The sequence below is a fragment of the Ovis canadensis genome, chromosome 14 (genome assembly GCF_042477335.2).
Source record: "Ovis canadensis isolate MfBH-ARS-UI-01 breed Bighorn chromosome 14, ARS-UI_OviCan_v2, whole genome shotgun sequence".
NCBI lineage: Eukaryota > Metazoa > Chordata > Mammalia > Artiodactyla > Bovidae > Ovis > Ovis canadensis.
The window spans coordinates 66163747-66181616 of record NC_091258.1 but is presented as its reverse complement, the minus strand read 5'-3'; the positions used below and the strand labels follow the sequence as shown (position 1 = coordinate 66181616).

The following is a 17870-nucleotide window of genomic DNA, read 5'->3' as shown; positions in this document are numbered from 1 at the left end:
GACGATACCCTGATCTCTATCTCATTCTTCTAGGCCAGTCTCTGATATTAATTCTTCTCTGAAGAACTGAGTAATCCTCTCCCCTTCTCTACCCCACACTGCTGCTGCTACGTCGCTTCAGTCGTGTCCGACTCTGTACGACCCCATAGATGGCAGCCCACCAAGGCTCCTCCGTCCATAGGATTCTCTAGGCAAGAATACTGGAGTGGGTTGCCATTTCCTTCTCCCCTACCCTACAGTGGAAAGCCTTAAACCCTGATCCACTGTAGGTTATAATTATCTCTCTGTGTGTCTCAGGCTGTGAGTCGTTTGGGGACAGACTTGAAAACCCCGGTTCTTTGTGACCATGGGCAAGTCCTTTCTCCTCTCTGGGTCTCAGCTTTCCCATCGGTGAAATGGGAAAGTGGTGTTTCTGTGTGCCACTTGCACTATAGTCAGCACATTTTTTGGTAAAGATCCAAATAGGGACTTCCCTGGTGGTCCAGTGGCTAAGACCACAAGTAGGGGTCCCGGGTTCCATCCCTGGTCAGGGAACTAGATCACACATGCTGCAAGTAAGACCCAGAGCAGCCAAATAAATAAAGTCCAAATAGTAAATATTTTAGGTATCTTAGACATAGGGCCTCTTTTATGTATTTTTTTACAACCCTTTAAAAATGTAAAAATCATTCTTAGCTCAAGTGCTGTACAAAACAGGTGGCAAGACCCCTGCACTAGAGAAACTCTTGCATGTGTACACAGGAGTCTGATCAAGAATCTTTATGGCAGCAGCAATGCAAGGGTAAGAAACTAGAAACAACCTAAATAGCCGTCAAGAGGATGATGGGTGTTGAAACCATTCCATATCTCTTGTCGGAAGTGCTGAGAGGCAGCTAAAAAGAATGAGGTGTGTGCAAATGGCATGAAAGAGGGCTCTAACACATTATTGAGTAAAAGGAAACAAATTACCAAATGATACATAGGGTATGAATAAAAATCAAGGAAACACTTTAAGGTACCATATACGTGTGTGTTGGAGAAGGCAATGGCACCCCGCTCCAGTACTCTTGCCTGGAAAATCCCATGGACGGAGGAGCCTGGTACGCTGCAGTCCATGGGGTTGCTAAGAGTTGAACACCACTGAGCGACTTCACTTTCACTTTTCAAAAACTTTCGTGCATTGGAGAAGGAAATGGCAACCCACTCCAGTTTCTTGCCTGGAGAATCCCAGGGACAAGAAAGCCTGGTGGGCTGCTGTCTATGGGGTTGCACAGAGTTGACATGACTGAAGCAACCTAGCAGCAGCAGCAGCATACGTGTGTACTTGTGCAATAAAAGGTCTCAAAAAATCCACTCCAAACTCATTGCAGGGATTACCAATAGGACAGTGAATGGCATCATGGAGAATTTGATGATCATAATCTCAAGCCTCATCTCAAAAATGCCAAGTTTGGGACTTCCCTGCTGGTACAGTGGTTAAGAATCCACCTACCAATGCTGGAAACGTGGTCGGGGAAGATTTCCACATGCCCTCAGGGCAACTAAGCCCATGCACCACAGCTACTGAGCCCAGTGCTCTAGAGCCTCTGAGCTCAACTGCTGAGTCCATATGCCTCAACTACTGAAGCCCACTTGCCCTAGATCCCAAGCTCTGGAAACAACAGAACCCCCTGGCTCACTGCTGCCAACTAGAGGAAGCCCACGGGCAGCAATGAAGACCCAGTGCAAGCAAAATTTTAAAAAAGAAAGAATAAAAGAAAATGTCAAGTTCAATCTTTCCTCTAGGCTTTCATACTAGCTGTTCCTTCTGCCCCCAAGGGGTTTTTGCATGGCTGACTAGTTCTCTGTTAGGTTTCTACTCAGCTGTCCCCTCCTCAGAGGTGTTCACGGACCCTCCTGTCTAAAGCAACCATCCCCAGGTGGAAAATGGAGTGACTATGGGTGGGGACTTGTCATTGTATACCATTTTGTGCCCTGTGAATTTCAAACCAAGTGAACTTATTGCCCATAGATAGCAACGTAAAAAAACAACATAGCTCCCCTAGATGTTTTCTTAATCACATCCCCATCTCCTTTTTTTTTTTTAAGACCCTTGTCAGTGTCTGAGATGACCTTGTTATGGGTTCCCTTGTTTGCTGTTCCCCCACCCCCGCTACGCCCCCCACCCGGAAGTTCCAGGGGGAAGAACTTCAGTGAGTCTGCCAGGTTGATGGACATGAGCAGAGCATTTTGCCCACAGTAGGTGCCCCATACATATTTGCCAAATGACTGAGCAAATAACGCATGTTTTTTTGTGGTTTTTTTTTACAAGAAAAATATATTTTGAATTATGTAATTAAAATTTAATCATAAAAACTTTCCCCAACCTCCCTGCCAAATAGATGAAAAATAGGAAGCGAAGAGAAGATTATTGAACTGAGTGTTTTTCAGAATCCAATCAGCTCTAATTATTAGACATTTGGTTTTGGGGTTTGGGTTTGTTGTTTTTTTTTTCGGTCTAGCTGGTGGGTGGAATTTCCCCTCTCATAAGACGTCTTATGAGAGGGAAGTATGAGAAAGGGAAATAAACACTCTGGGGTTCCTCCATCAGCTTCTCTTCCTTCCGCTGGTCTCAAAACTGGGGAAGGGGAGTTCTCTTCCTTAATTCCGCTGAGGTCCCAGCTGGGCAGAGGGTCCTCAAAGGATGACAGCTGTTAAGCCTCCAAGCGCAAGGCAGAGACTGAATGGGCGCCAGTGGGTTCCTCAGCCCCTTTCTGCCCCTTCTGTAAAAACAAAATGTGGAAGACGGTGAATAGGAACCCCTTCTTGCCTCTCGGTATTTACTCCCTGGTGTTCTGAATGCTCCACTCCTATTTTTTCCTTTGAGGAACCAACATTCCTCATCTCTTCAACCCCTTTGTTTTAGGGCGAGGGGACCCCAAGCCCAGGCACTAAGGGATGGGCCTGTGACCCCAGCCTGGCGGACACGGACACTGGTCGAGCACATGACCCAGTATGGCCAATGAGAAGCAGCTCTGGAACCGCGGCTGCCCCCTACTGGGAAACGCGTGCTCTCACCACTGGGGATGTTAGGTTCCTGGGACGTAAACCTGGAGCAGAAACTCTTGCCACCTCATGTGGAGACCCTGCCAGGAAATGAAGCCAACTCAGAGAAAATAAAACTAACCGCATGACATCACTTGACAACTGGATGCAGTCATGCCTTAAGTCCCTGAACTCTTCAATTACACGGACCAGTAAATTCTCTGCTTTGTCTTCGCAGTTTGAATGAGGTTTCTGTCACTCACAAATCAAAAGAATCCTTACGAAGTTCTCCTTTCTGCTGCTAAGAAATTATCCATACCCCAAGCCAAAGAGTAATAAATAACTCAGCTCCCTTCTCTGCCCTGCAAAGGCCTTCCAGTTTCCATTCTCCCATTTCCTCCCAGACCTCCACCCTATACCTTAATTTATATGGCTTCACCCACTACCTCCTTGGACATCTTCAAATAAGCTTTGTGATCCCATGGACTGTTGTCCACCAGGCTCCTCTGTCCATGGAATTTTCCAGGCAAGAGTACTAGAGTGGGTAGCCATTCCCTTCTCCAGGGGATCTTCCCAACCCAGGGATCGAACCCAAGTCTCCTGCATTGCAGGCAGATTCTTTACTGTCTGAACCACTAGGGAAGCCCCCCAAATAGGGTATCTGGGCCCAATCCACAACCTCTCTCCTCTAAGACCTAGACCACCCTCAGAGATGTCCTGGTGGTCCCCGCAGAGCAGTCAGGTTGGTCATCAACGTTCTGTGAATTTTTCTGCCTTATTCCTGGATGGAGGGGTGGTGCTTGGGATGATGGAGCTTCACGGAGCAATGTTGTTGTTCAGTCGCTAAGTCATGTCCCATTCTTTGTAACTCCATGGGCTGTAGCAGGCAAGATTTCCACGTCCTTCACTATCTCTGGGAGTTTGCTCAAACTCATGTCCATTGAGTCGGTGATGCCATCCAACCATCTCATCATCAAAAATCTCATCTTCTGTTGCCCCCTTCTCCTCCTGCCCTCAATCTTTCCCAACTTCAGGGTCTTTCCCAATAATGGAGCAAAGTCAGAGGCATATTTCTTGGAGAAGAAGCACAATCTCTTCTCTGCTTCTGCTTCTGATCCCACCCCCACCCCACCCCCCAACACACCTATCACAATTCTTCAGGAACAGGTGTGAGAATTTATTAATATATGGGGCAAATCCACTCTGGCTGCAATTTCCCCATCACTTAAAGGAGTAGGGTGGGGGCTTGAATTACATGCTTCTGTGAAAACGTTCAAGAAAACAGGGTCCTTACCACACAGCGCTGTCTTGAGGCCTGGTAGAACTGAGAATAAGCTTCAGCGATGACTGTGGCCCTAGAGAGCAAAGGAAGGCCTTCAGGAGGGCATCCTCCTCCGGCCAGCAACCCTCCCATTCCAACCTACCCCACCCCAACTCACTTGCAGTAGAGCCCTCCCCCAGGAGGTAAATCCGGGATGTCCTCAGAGGCCAGAGTCCTGAAAACTGTGTTCAAGCTGGGGGGCTCTGAAGCAGAGGCACACAGCTCTGAGAAAGAGACAAGAATTGTGGGGGTGCTCAGCTGGCAGACAAACCCTTCCGCTGGACTCCTAACACCGCTCACCTGCAACTCTGTGTCCCAGGGCTGCATCGAGCAGTACCTCCTTCCTGACGGCCTCCTCACAAGGTCTGGGAGCCCCCGGAAAGCAGACCAGGAGGCAGGTCATGTTGTCCAGGCTGCCCTGGAGAAGGTGGAGAAAAGAGAGCCTGGTGGAACACGCGTGAGGGCCTCAGCACAGGGCTCTATGCCTTCAGCAGCAGTTTCCCAACATCCCCCTTGTTCTAGTACCCCCTTCCCAATCTGGTTATGCTCATTTCTTGAAAGTCCCACCCTTCTGCCACTCTAAAGCAAGCCTCTCACAAAGACCAATTGCTTAGGCCACGCCCTCTCTTGCTGTCCTAGCCCCACCCTGTCAAGGAGAACCACTTTGGCCACCTGATGCAAACAGCTGACTCACTGGGAAAGACCCTGATGCTGGGAAAGATTGAGGGCAGGAGGAGAAGAGGGCGACAGAGGATGAGACGGTTGGATGGCATCACCAACACAATGGAAATGAGCCTGAGCAAACTCCAGGAGATAGTGATGGACAGGGAAGCCTGGTGTGCTGCTGTTCAGGGGGTCGCAGAGTTGGACATGACTGAGCAACAGCAACGACAGCTTCTCTTTTCCAAAGCTCCTCGCACTTTGCTGTTTAGCTGCTCTTCCTTCTGCCACTAATCACACCTCAGTACCCACCTCTAGGCCTAAGCGTTTGTGTTTAGTCGCTTCAGTCGTATCCGATTCTTAGCGACCCCATGGACCATGACCCACCAGGCTCCTCTGTCTGTGGAATTTTCCCGGCAAGAATAGTGGAGTGGGTTGGCATTTCCTACGTCAGTGGATCTTCCCAACCCAGGAATCGAACCTGTGTCTCCTCCATCTGCTAGATGGCAGGTAAATTCTTTAGCACTGAACCACCTGGGAAGCCCTAATAGCTGTCCCATTCCAAAAGACCACGCCCTTTCTCTTAAACCCTTCCCTCGTATCTATCCATCTCATCTTGTCTCCAGTCTTCCCTCAGTCTCGGCCCTCTGCATGTTTTGACCCTGCCCCGTTCTTGCAGGCCCCGCCCATCCTCTAGTTTTACTTTAGCCTCTCCATCAAAGCTCCTCTTCCCTAAATCCTTGGTTCTTCCCTCGAAGACCTCAAGCCCCGCCCCCAAGACCTTGCAAAGACACGTGTCCAACAGCTGCGCGCAGAGAAGCTCTGGGGCCAAGCCCAAACAGAGGCGCGATGCCACCAGTCCCGCTAGGGCAGACCCGGACATCGCGTCCCACACGCCATCAGAAGCCAAGAGCATGAACTCGTCCTCCGCTTGGCGTGCCAGGGCGGTCACCTCAGGCTCCGCGGAAACGAGTTGCTGTTCTGGGGGCCTTCCCGGAGCCTCTTTGTAGGCAAAGTCTCCCAGTGCTCTGGACACTGCCAAAGAGCCCTCGAGGCGCCGACGGCTGATGGTGCCGCCCGCGTCATGGATGCGTTCACGTTCTCGGGGACGGATGGGCCGATGGTCCTCGGTGCTGAAGGCCACGGCGCCGGAGCGACTCAGCACCGCGCGAGAGTCACCGCAGTGCGCCAGGTACAGAAAGCGCGGGGAAACCAGTAACGCCACAGCGGTGGAGCCCCCCGGCTCTCCGCGGGGCCAGAGCGCACGCAGGCGCGCGTCTGCGCTCAGAAAGGCGCGGCGCAGTGCTTCGCATACGCCCTGGGGCTCGCTGGGCTCCGGGCCCAGCGCCTCAAGTACTTGGCCCTTCAGATGGCGCGCGCCGAAGAGGGCGGCTCTTGCCCCGCCGTGGCCGTCGAGGACTGCGAAGAAAGCCCAGCCCGGGGGCAGCCCGGGTAGCGCAAGGCAAGCGCAATGAGCGTCCTCCATGTGTGCGCGCCAGCCCTGTACTGCGCTAGCCCCGAAGCGCAGACCCCACGCCGCCGCCGCACCCCCGTGCGGCCGCTGAGCGCAACGCGGCGCGTCTAGGAGGGACTGAGGCCGGTTGGGAGACCTGCGTCCCTCCTCTTCCTCCATCTCCTCTTCCTTGCGGGCTGGCCAAAGGAGACGTTCCAGCAGGCGGGCAAGGGCCGCCATCCTTCGGCCTGGGGATTAGGAAGACTCCACCCTCTGCACCTGCTAACCATCCCCGCCCCACCCGCTCACTAATCCCCTGCCTTGTGACATTTTAAACCACCTAAATCTCCTTCCTATGCCCTTGACTTGCACTCAAGTCACTAGAAAGTGTTGAACTCTTAGGGCTTCCCTCTTTCACGTCTTCAAAGCGAGGCTTTGGGTTTGGATCAGAGAAAAATGACAATAGTGCCAATCTAGCACTGACCATAGCTACACATAATTTTACATCATCATCTCCAGTTTACCGAAGAGGAAACCGAGTCACAGAAGTAAACAGTGTTATTGGGAAACAATTTCTAGCATCTGTATTCTCAACACAACACTCGGCTTTGGGTACCCAGCCCTGCTCTGTCCAATCTTCTCCCATATCAGTGGTCCCATCCCGGGTTTCAAAAGCTTTCAATTCTTAACTTTTTTATTTCGACCTCTCGCTCTCGGTCTAGTCCCCGGGTTTCAGTCGCTTCTCTTCCAGGTCCCGCCCATCCATTCATACATACAGTGGCTCCAAATATTTGCTATCCCGACTGGACTCTAGCTCCGCCTCTTAGCTACAGGCCCAGCCCCCTCACTCCAGATTGCGCTCACCTTCTGAGCCACACCATCTCCCTTGTTTGTTCTGCCTTATTCCCCCTAGGCCACGCCTCTAGCTCCTCTGTCTCGGACTGACTCCGCCCAACTCTGAATAATTCCAAATTAGCTTAAGGCCCTTCAAGTCTGAGCTCCTCCCCTTGTCTCAAAAGTTTCCAAGTAGTTTCTTCTCGCCCCCTTTCCCACTCCCACTGAGATTCTAAGCTCGTACCTTTACCTCCCAGAGGTAATCTTTGCACCCTCCCTTCATTGACACCTCTAGCTCCACCAGAACGGAGTCTGAGTTCCACGCCTCCATCCTCTCCGCCTGGGCTCCTGCATCCTTATCTCTCTGAGCCCCTCACCCAACCCTCCGCCCACTTCACTCCCACTAAAGGCCCCGCCCTCCTTCCTCTAGACCCCGCCGTTCAGACCGCCTTCCAAGACTTCTCGACCAGTAGCCTACCGCCATAGCTCCGCCCCTCTATTAGGAAGACCACACCCCTCCATCCTCCCGCGCTTTTCCCCGCCCCCTTGCCCTCCCTCAGGTTCCTCCCCTCGGCCTGTGGCCCCGCCCCTGGCCCCCGCGCTGCAGTGCCCCCCCAACCAGCGGCCCCTCCCGCCCTTACCGAGCTGAACTGAGGGCGGCGGCGGCGGCGGCGGCGGCGACTGCTGGAGCGGCCCGGCAGGAGGAGGCGGCGAGGATGGCGGCGGCGGCGGCGGCGTCCTGGGCGCGGCGGAGATGAGCGCTCGCGGCCCCAGGCCCAAGGCGGCGTGGCCGGAGTGGGCGGGGGTCCCGATGCAGGCCCGAGGGGGGCCATGGGGCAGGTCCTGCCGGTCTTCGCCCACTGCAGTGAGTAGGGGGAGGCTCAGGCCTGGTGTGGGGCCCAGAGGCCCGGGTGGGCTCCTCTTCGGTTTCCCCTCCGACCTGGGCCGCGGGAGAGCCGAGATAGGGGAGGAGGTGAAGGAGACAAAGGAAGATCTGCCCTCCCCCATGTTCTAGCAGCGATGGGGGCGACTTGACCCGGAGAATCTGAGTGAGACTGAGCAGAGACTGGGGGCACTGAGAGAGCCGAAGGGGGGCGCGCTGGGAGCTTGTATGTGCCGCGGGGCTCCGCCCGGGCATGAGGACGCTCTCCAGGAGCTGTCCCCTCGCCCTGGTGCTGGCCGCAGCCGGCGGGGAGGGGATTTCGATGGAGGGGTAGAGTGAGTATGGAGAAGAGGGGTCTGACTCCCCCTCCCCCGCATCACCCATCTTCGCATCCCACCTCGGTTTTCTGCCCAAAATCAGAGGCAGCCCCGGTCTCACCCGAAGTGACCAATCCCCTGTCCCCAGGAAACAGCCAATCTCTGGGTTGGGGCGAGGACTCCTGGATCCTTAGCTGTTTTTACCACTCCAGGTCTTTCATTCCTGGTCTCCTATTCCCCATCTGAGGAAATGAGGTGGGGGCGGGGGGCATGCGATTTCAATTTCCAAAAGGTATTGATCATCTCCTGTAGGCAAAGCCCCAAGCTAGCTCTGAGAGGCTGAATTCCATAATTGAAATTGAGCCTTATCTAAGCCTCATGATTTCTGAGCCCAGAGCTCTAATGGTCCTGGTCTAACATTCTCTGTCTCACACCCCTGAGGTTGAGAACTGGAGATTTCAACACTGACCTAGCCATTTGCATGCCTTGGGAGTCCAGATGCCAAGATTCTAAGAATTTGTTATTTCAACGTTTTAGTGTATCATCCCTACATTCTAAGATCATGTCCCTACCTGGGCTTACAAAGGAAGGCCCTTCGTCTTCTCCCCACCCCACCCCCACCTTACCTCTCTGCTCTCATCTCCAATCATCTTCCCTTCAGTCACCCTGTTCCAGTCATATCTGCACACTTCTCTGTTCCTCAAATAGGCAAAGCTTAGTGCTTGCCTCAGGGCCTTTGCACTGGCTTTTCCCTCTGCATAGAAGACTCTTCCCTAGATATTCTCATGGCTTCATCACATCATTCAGATTTCTGCTGAGATGTCATCCAAGGAGTCTTCCTCACCAACCTGTCTGAAATAGCATCCCCTTATTTTCTCTTCCTTTACTTTGATTTTTCTCCATATACTTAGCACCCAACACCATAAATTTAATAGTTTGTGTCTATCTCCCCTATAGAATGTAAGCTCTATAAGACTAGGGGTTTTGTTTACAATTGTATCTTCAGGATCTAAAATAGTGACTGGAGTTTATTAAGCACTCAAATAATGGTTGTTGAAAGAATTAATGATTGAAACCTAAAAGTCTGCTAAAATCCCTAAGGGCTTCCCAGGTGGCGCTGTTGGTAAAGGACCCGCTTGCCAATGCAGGAAACGTAAGAGACGCGGGTTTGATTCCTGGGTTGGGAAGATCCGCTGGAGGAGGGCACAGAAACCCACTTCAGTATTCTTGTCTGGAGAATCCCATGGACAAAAGAGCCTGGCGGGCTACAGTCCATGGGGTCGCAGAGTCAGACACGCGGGAAGCAATGTTTAAAGACTCTAAGATCAAGATTCCTGGATTTGAACTTCCAAGACCGAGCTTCAGATAGCAGGGATAGGAAGGTTTTACAGTCTGTATGCAGAATGTTCTAAAGGTCCTGTGATGAAAATTCTAAGATTTCTTAATTCAGACACGTTTCCAGGACTGGCTCACTAATCAGGCAGTCTAAACTTCTACGAGTCCTCGATATTTTTCTCTTGCAGAAGAAGCTCCGTCTACAGCTTCATCTACCCCTGACTCCACAGAAGGTAAACAAAGAGGGAGGATGTGAGAGTGGAACTTGAAGGGGGCCCACAGCTGGGCCAAGGGATTAAGGGGAGTGGGTTAGGGTCTTCGGCAGAGGCGCTCATGCCCTCCTTTGCTTGTGGCAGGAGGGAACGACGATTCGGATTTTCGGGAGCTGCATACAGCCCGGGAATTCTCGGAGGACGACGAGGAGGAGACCACGTCGCAGGACTGGGGCACTCCCCGGGAGCTGACCTTCTCCTACATCGCCTTCGACGGTGTGGTGGGCTCTGGGGCTCGCAGAGATTCAGCCCCTCGCCGCCCAAGGCCCCAGGGCCGCTCAGTCTCGGAGCCGCGAGACCTGCCCCCTCAGCCCGGCCTGGGCGACAGCTTGGAAAGCATCCCCAGCCTGAGCCAATCCCCAGAGCCCGGGCGTCGAGGTGACCCCAGTTCTGCCCCTCCAGCTGAGCGCCCCCCGGAGGACCTGGGGCTCCAGCTGGATCAGCTGGGCTGGGCGACCCGGGGAGCAGTGACTGGGGAGGACTCTGCCACCAGTAGCTCCACTCCGCTGGAAGACGAGGAGCCCGAAGGATCAGTGGCTGGAGAGGCTGGGAAAGGTGAGATGTCTGAGGTGCTGAGACTGAAGCCACAAGGGTGGGTGGTTTCTTTCCTGAGGGCACCTCCAAAGCGAAAGCTCAGAGCCTTCTCTCTCTAACGCACCAGAATTGGACCTACCACTCGGATTTGTGCAGTCCTCGCCGCTGGAAGTCTTTACTCCACAGCCCAGCCCTGTCTCTGGGATCCCCCAGACCCCCACCCAATCCCCGCCTCGATCCCAATCCCGGGATTCGAACTCTTCGCCGGATGAGCCCTTGCTGGACGAGAAGGAGGAAGAGCCCTGGGGGCAACTGGAGCGGGAGCCAATCACGGGGCAGTGCCTCGATAGCACGGACCAATCAGAATTCACGTTGGAATCACACGTTCTAGGTAAACTCCGCGAGGGAACGGGCTACTTTGGACCACTGGGAGGGTGGAGGATTGATATTTAAAGGCACCAAACTCCCGAAGGAACGGAGGAGAGTGGAGAAACGGAGGAGGTATTGCTATTGGCAGGACATTATAAACTCTACCCTTAAAAAAAGTCCCGTTACCTAAGATTGCCATTGGCTCTTTTTATATAGCTGCCCCTCCCACTCGAGAAATTAGCCCGCCCATTGAGGGTTTAGGATTGGGATTGGCTAATTGCTTAAAAAAAAAAAAATCCCTCTTTTGTAGTGCTCCCCCTAGAGGCTGATTTTGGACAGGCCAAATCCCTGAAAAAATAAGGCGCTCTTTTGAATGTGGCCACCCGGCTCGTAAAAGTAAACTCGGAGCCTTTTAAAACCTTTCCTCTTCCCTGACCACTAGCATTGGCAAACAGTAAATATACCCGCCTTGCTTTAAAGTATGCTCGGTCTTCATGAACGGTTCCTATAGGTTGGTTGTAGACATCCCTGCTTTCGGCTGTTTACAAAGAGAGCCATACCGTTTTGGAATTGTTCCCACCTCTATGGAGAGCCATTGGCTGGGTACAAAGGGGGCCCCGCCCCCTATTCCCTCCCTCCGGGTTCCACTGAAGTGGGCAAAATCCCTGAGAAGCAGCGGTGTCTGTAGCCTCTCACTCGGAGGAGCCGAGATGGGGAGTAAAGGTGGGCTTTCGGGGCGGGCTGGGACGCGAGGGCTGGGGGACCGTGGAAAGGGCCCCAGATTCGCTTTTGTCGCCCTCAGCTCTGGGGGATGTTTCCTCTTGGTCCCAGACTCCCCAGAAATGCAGACTGGGGCTGAGGGGCTGCGGGGGTACCTAGGCAGGGCGTGGTGGGAGTGTGGGGTCCCCTCTCTCTCCAGCCGGAGCTTTGGGGCCCGAGAGCAGCGAGGCCCCCTCCCCCAGCCTCTGGTCCAGGCGGCGCTGTCACTCAGTAGCCAGACGGGCCAGCACAGCTGCGGGAGAGGCTCCCTCCCCCGCAGCGCGCCTAAACTTAGCCCCCGCCTCAGACGACCCGGCCCCTCCCCCACCCAATGGCGCAGGCCTCGGGGAGCCTGCAGGGGAGGGGTTGAGGGGATACCTACCCTAGTTACAGCAGATGGGAGGATGTGTATAGGGAGGATGCAGAAGTGAGGAGAGTCAGACTCTGAGGGGGACTGGTTGGGATGGGTCAGTTTGATTGCAGGAAGGGTGGTAGGATGGAAACTGTCCAGAAATAGAAGGCAGGGTACCAGGCTTTCAGTTCAGTGCTCAAAGGGGAGCCGATTATAGGGAAAGCTGTTAAAAGTTAAGATGAGTGAGATGAGGGTTGGGGTCCAAAGGCCACTGATCAAAGCTTAGGCTGGGCTTGGGAGGTGAGTTAGAAATTTGAGTTAGAGCCTAGGAAGGAGAATGATGTCATTAATATTAGGACGTAGATATATGTGTTGGTAGGGATATCAGGGAGATGTTACTTTATACCCCTAAGGGTGCATAAAAGAAAAAGAACAATAACACCCATTGTTGGGCAGGATGCTGGGAAGGATGGTTAGACTCTTGTTTGCAAGCAATTCAATAAAATTTATGATACTTGAAAATACAAAATTAGTCCACCCTGCGATTTGACCCCTGGGATTGTATCTCAGAAACAGAACCCGGTTCTGTTGTTTCCAGTACTGTCTAGGAAGGGGATGGAGGGAGGAAACAAAATAAATGGCCCAGCAATAGATACGTGGTTGAATAAAATGAATAATGGTGTAGCTACACCATGGAATATTGTGTAGCCCTTAAAAAGAATGAATTAAAGGCTGTTCTGGTTGACCAGAAGGGAATTCTAGGAGAAAAAGTAGAGTGAGATATGCATGATGCAGAAGAATGATTTTTTTCACCCAAACTTCTGTTCACACATACGCTATGGGCAGGAGTAAGCTTATGGGGACTCGCTAGACAGTTAACTTGGGTTTTCCAGGAGGCATGCATGGAATGAAAGTGTTAGTCGCTTAGTCATGTCTGACTCTTTGTGACCCCATGGACTGTAGCCCGCCAGGTTCCTCTGTCCATGGGATTCTTCAGGCAAGAATACTGGAGTGGGTAGCCTTTCCCTTCTCTAAGGGATCTTCCTTACCCAGGATCGAATCTGGGTCTTCCGCCTGGCAGGCAGATTCTTCACTGTCTGAGTCACCCCAAGCGTGGAATAAAAGAAGACAAATAAAAATTTGGGAATTGGGCTAAGGCTCCCACAGGTGTGTCAAGAGGTCATGGTTCAGCCCCGAGACAGGAAATACGAGGTCAAGAGGTCAGCCAGGGCAGCTCCACAGCCCAGCCTGATTGACGCCCCCTCCCTCCACAGTGGTGGACCTGCTGCACTGGAAGGACGTGAAGACGTCAGGAGTGGTCTTCACAGGCCTCATGGTCTCCCTGCTAAGCCTCCTGCACTTTAGCATCGTGTCCGTGGCCGCCCACGTGGCCCTGTTGCTGCTCTGCGGCACCATCTCTCTCAGGGTTTACCGAAAAGTGCTGCAGGCCGTGCACCGGGGGGACGGCGCCAACCCCTTCCAGTGAGAAGCCCCAGCCCGGCCCCCCACCCCTGATCTCTGTCCAGACCCCAGCGCTGACCCATGACCTCAGATCAGGCACTGACTTCTCACTCTGGCCCCGACCCATCCTCTTCCTGTTCCTAACTCCAACCTGATACGCTGACATTAAACTGAACTCTTGACCCTTGGCTTCCAGGGTCAAGACCCTAACCTCTGATCCTCTGACCTCTGACCCTAACCTCTCCTTGATCCCATCTCCTGACCCTGACCTCCACCCTACCCCTCTACACCTGGTCTCCTTCCCAACTCTCATTTCTTGTCCTTGTCTTGGGCATCCCCCTCAGCCTGGGCCCCCTCCACCTGCCGAGTTGCCTCACACACCTCTGTTCTCTCAGGGCCTACCTGGATGTGGACCTGACCCTGACTCAGGAGCAGACTGAACGTTTGTCCCAGCAGATTGCCTCCCGTGTGGTTTCTGCGGCCATACAGCTGCGGCATTTCTTTCTGGTAGAAGACCTCGTGGACTCCCTCAAGGTGCCCTGAAGCCCCCCACCTCCCTCCTGAGTCCCCAGCATTCCCCTGACTGCCCCTGGTGGGGTGGAGGGGGAGGAGGGCCATTGCTGTGTGAGTTCCCAGCCTGGGGTGCACCCTGTAGGCTCTGCTCACCCTCGCCCTCACCCTCAGCTGGCCCTTCTCTTCTACATCTTGACCTTCGTGGGTGCCGTCTTCAACGGTTTGACTCTTCTCATTCTGGGTGAGCTGGGAAGGCTGTGGAGGGCAGGGTGGGGAGGTAGGGCGCTGGGGCTTGGCGGGGGACAGGGTTATGAATGGAACTGTTAATCTCCGGGGAGGACCCTGACCCCCCATCTCTGTGCCCGCAGGAGTGATCGGTGTATTCACAGTCCCTCTGCTATATCGACAGCACCAGGTGAGTGTGACAGGCTTTCAGTCGGGAGTACCCCAACCAAACACAACTGGTCTGATCGCCCCCTGCCCCCCAACAGCCAGGGTCGATGACAAATGTTCCAGCCAGAGAAGAGAGGACCAGCTGGTGTTCCTACCCCAACAGAGTCAGGATCTGACTGACACATGCTAGGCACAGGTGGTCTGCCTGCTGCCCTTCCTCCATGCAGCTAGAGTCTACCTAATACATTTCAATAGTCAGCGACAGGCATTTTGATTGGTGTCCCATGACAGAGCCAGTGGCAGAGCCAGGATCTAGCTGATGTATCCCAACCCAAGGCAAGTGGACTCACCGATGCTCCTCCCCAACAATGATGCAAGGCCTGCCTTGACATGTCCTAGCTTCAGAGAAAGCCCGACTGGTGTCTTCTCTCCCTGACACAGCAGGAGGTCAAACAACACTCATCCTAGCTAGAAACAGGCAGACAGATGAATGCCTCCTCCTGACAGCCTGATACCCTCTGTCCCTGTGATACCACCAGGGACTGACAAACACATATTCCATTTGCAGACAGATAGACAGACTGATGCTGTCTATCTCTACACATAGCCTGGGTCTGACTGGCACCCATCTCAGCCAATCAGGTGGACTGACTGATGCCCTCACTCCCTGAAACTGCGAGGGACTGACATTTCAGTTAAATCAGGTGGGATGTCTGTTACCCAGAACACTTGACAGAACCGGGCCAACTGACATACATCCTATCCAGAGACAGACAGATGGACCGCATTCCATTTTGACATTCTCCAGCACAGCTGAGAGCCCAGTGATGCCCATCCCTGCCAGGGATATAGTCCTAACTAACTCCCTCACGTGCTGGAATCACCAAGACTCACAAAGTCAGCTAATGTGAATTTAAATCAATCCACTCAGGGACTTGACAAGCAACACTAATGCCCTCTGCTCTTATGCTGTCCCTAAACACACATACATACACACATCTCAAAGATTAACAATAGTGCCCAGGACACAAACTCACTGGCAAATTCTTGTATCTACCCATCATCCCTTCCTACACAGAGTATGGTCCGATCAGTTTGACACTTCAACTTGGACTTCTGACTTCCAAGGGTATTTTATTAGGTTTAGAGTTGAAGGTGGCATGGTAGGCGGCTCCCCCAAACTCCTGATTTGAGTCGGGGCAGGGGAGGGGGAAGGAAGCAGCCTCCTTAATGAATTAGGGAGAAGAGCCCCCTCCAATCTCTCCTTTCACCCTTTTTCTTCATCCCCCCAGGCCCAGATTGATCAGTATGTGGGATTGGTGACCAATCAGTTGAGCCACATCAAAACTAAGTAAGTGCATGTGGTGGAGATGGATGGGATGGGGAATGGGGAAACCTGGGGACCGTTCCCCTTGCCCCCTTTGTGCCCCCACGTCCCCGTATTCCTTATCTCTAAACCTCCTGGGGTTGAATGCTGCTGCTGCTGCTAAGTTGCTTCAGTCCTGTCCGACTCTGCGATCCCATAGACGGCAGCTCATCAGGCTCCCCCGTCCCTGGGGGCAGAATACTTGCCCTCCAGGCAAGAATACTGGAGTGGGTTGCCATTTCCTTCTCCAATGCATGAAAGTGAAAAGTGAAAGTGAAGTCGCTCAGTCGTGTCCGACTCCTAGCGACCCCATGGACTGCAGCCTACCAGGCTCCTCCATCCATGGGATTTTCCAGGCAAGAGTACTGGAGTGGGTTGCCATTGCCTTCTCCATATCTCCTTCCTAAAAGGTAAGAGACAATTCCATCGCAGGCCAGTAGGTGGAGGGCTGGGGCTGGTTTGGGCCCTGAGTTTCTCCTTCCAGTTTTCCCTTTAGTTCTCAGAATTATCCTCTCTTGCCCCACCCCTTGACTCCACCTGTTTTTCCTTCAGGATCCGAGCTAAAATCCCAGGGACCGGAGCCCTTGCCTCGGTAGCAGCTGCAGTCTCTGGACCCAAAGCCAAAGCCGAATGAAAGAGGTGTCTCTGCCTGCGGGACGCCTGACCCCACCCCGTGTAGCCCTCTGCCCTCTTCCATCTCCTTTCCATCCCTGCCCTCTCCCAGCCTCACCCCGAGCCATTTCCCAGTGGGTGTCAGGATCACTCACACCAGGGAGTTTGCGCAAATTGCCTGAGCGGCCAGGACTACATTTCCCAAGAGGCTCTGTGTAGGAGTTCAAGGAAAGCGAGGCACCTTGGCCGCGGGGCCTGCTGGGACTTGTAGTTGCCTAGATAGGGCCCACGCCCTGCACTTCCGTGACCCCACCGCTGGAGGCACCGTGAGGGCTTGGTGTCTCTTTTGACGCCACTAGCCCCAATGCTGGGGCTTTGCATGGGGCCCAGGGGAGGCCTGAGCTTGGATTTACACTGTAATAAAGACTTCTGTGGAAAACCCAGGGCCTCCTGTGCTTCCAGCCCCCTCCAGCTTTCATATTCTTGCCCTGAAAAGCGCGTAAGTGATTCTCAAGAAGGAACCTTCCCCATCTCTGCAGAAGAAGAACCGAGAGGCGGCAGATCCCAGGGCTAGTCAGGCCTTGACAGTCGCTTTCCACGCCTGTACTCCTCGCGGACATCACTAGGCGATTCCCACACTCTGCCTGCTGTGCCCCCGGTCTCACCTGAGTCCCAGACCCGTGTATCCAGCTGCCTTCTGGAGGACTCCCCCTCAAATCTATCCAAACCTCTTCCTGGTCCTACCTGATTTCCAAGTCCGGGAGCCCCCTCCTGTCCACGTTGTCGCCCAGCCAGAGACCCAGGTTTGGCCCTGGGCTCCTACTCCCTCACATCTATTCAGTCGTGAAGCCACGCCTATTTCACTCTCACAAACGTCTCTCATCCACCCACTTCTCTCTATTCCAAATGCCTTGGGAATAAACACAGGGCCTCGTGGCCTCTGGGCCTCGGTTTCCAAAACTAAACCGGGGCAAGAGAAGACAGGAAGCTCGACTAAAGACTCAGGGACCTTGGGACTTCCTTGGCGGTCCAGTGGTGGAGACGCTGCGCTTCCCCAGCGGGGGCCGTGGGTTCGATCCCTCCTAGGGGAAGTAAGATCCCGCAGGCTGTGCAGAAGAGCCAAAAAATAGGGGAACAACAAAAAAACCGACAACAACAACCTCTCTACTTTTCGACTACGTGACCTTGAGTAGGAAGCCTCCCTTTCCTCAAATGAAAAGTTGTCACCCTAAGCTACCTACATCCCACTCAGTTCCTCGGACTTTCAATGATCTATATACCACCTGTTCTGCTAGTTAACTATTTTGTTTTGTTTTGCCATATCACATTGCTTGTAGAATTTAACCCCCCAACTAAGGATCAAACAAGGGCCCTTGGCAGTGACAGCACGGAGTCCTAATCACTGGACCACCAGGGAATTCCTTAAATTGGTT

The 17870-nt window shown here is 53.3% G+C and overlaps 2 protein-coding genes across 11 annotated transcripts; one reads left to right on the top strand and one right to left on the bottom strand.

Annotated features, from left to right (window-relative positions):
* Nucleotides 1–2299: 2299 nt before the first annotated feature.
* PPM1N (protein phosphatase, Mg2+/Mn2+ dependent 1N (putative)) lies at nt 2300–7699 on the bottom strand. Of its 8 annotated transcripts, none has more exons than XM_069549191.1 (6): nt 5766–7001; nt 4625–4742; nt 4443–4548; nt 4298–4358; nt 3037–3104; nt 2300–2741 (listed from the first exon to the last, which is right to left on the bottom strand). In XM_069549191.1, exons 1-5 carry the CDS (start codon nt 6675–6677, stop codon nt 3048–3050), a joined length of 1254 nt encoding a protein of 417 aa, XP_069405292.1. In that variant the 5' UTR covers nt 6678–7001; the 3' UTR covers nt 2300–2741; nt 3037–3047. The 8 variants fall into 8 exon arrangements, with proteins under 8 accessions (XP_069405292.1, XP_069405294.1, XP_070145366.1 ...); XM_069549193.1 differs by having other exon boundaries at nt 5937–7001; XM_070289265.1 differs by lacking the exons at nt 3037–3104; nt 5766–7001 and adding an exon at nt 7516–7699.
* Nucleotides 7700–7830: 131 nt separating this feature from the next.
* On the top strand, nt 7831–16876 carry RTN2 (reticulon 2). 3 transcript variants are annotated; one of them, XM_069549188.1, is made up of 11 exons: nt 7936–8136; nt 9995–10039; nt 10163–10294; nt 10481–10633; nt 10740–11003; nt 13367–13574; nt 13949–14087; nt 14238–14307; nt 14435–14481; nt 15752–15810; nt 16378–16876. In XM_069549188.1, exons 1-11 carry the CDS (start codon nt 8103–8105, stop codon nt 16457–16459), a joined length of 1233 nt encoding a protein of 410 aa, XP_069405289.1. In that variant the 5' UTR covers nt 7936–8102; the 3' UTR covers nt 16460–16876. The 3 variants fall into 3 exon arrangements, with proteins under 3 accessions (XP_069405288.1, XP_069405289.1, XP_069405290.1); XM_069549187.1 differs by having other exon boundaries at nt 7831–8136; nt 10163–10633; XM_069549189.1 differs by lacking the exons at nt 7936–8136; nt 9995–10039; nt 10163–10294; nt 10481–10633; nt 10740–11003 and adding an exon at nt 11543–11704.
* Nucleotides 16877–17870: the final 994 nt, after the last annotated feature.

What these genes read in the sequence shown, in the direction of transcription:
- PPM1N (XM_069549190.1), bottom strand. Translation starts at nt 6,677, where the DNA reads ATGGCGGCCCTTGCCCGCCTGCTGGAACGTCTCCTTTGGCCAGCCCGC. An exon ending in TGGACACGTGTCTTTGCAAG is followed by an intron (nt 4,743 to 5,765) that starts GTCTTGGGGGCG and finishes CACCTTCTCCAG; the next exon opens with GGCAGCCTGGACAACATGAC. An exon ending in GGGGGAGGGCTCTACTGCAA is followed by an intron (nt 4,359 to 4,442) that starts GTGAGTTGGGGT and finishes TTTGCTCTCTAG; the next exon opens with GGCCACAGTCATCGCTGAAG.
- RTN2 (XM_069549187.1), top strand. Translation starts at nt 8,103, where the DNA reads ATGGGGCAGGTCCTGCCGGTCTTCGCCCACTGCA. An exon ending in TACCCCTGACTCCACAGAAG is followed by an intron (nt 10,040 to 10,162) that starts GTAAACAAAGAG and finishes TGCTTGTGGCAG; the next exon opens with GAGGGAACGACGATTCGGAT. An exon ending in TTGAGCCACATCAAAACTAA is followed by an intron (nt 15,811 to 16,377) that starts GTAAGTGCATGT and finishes TTTTTCCTTCAG; the next exon opens with GATCCGAGCTAAAATCCCAG.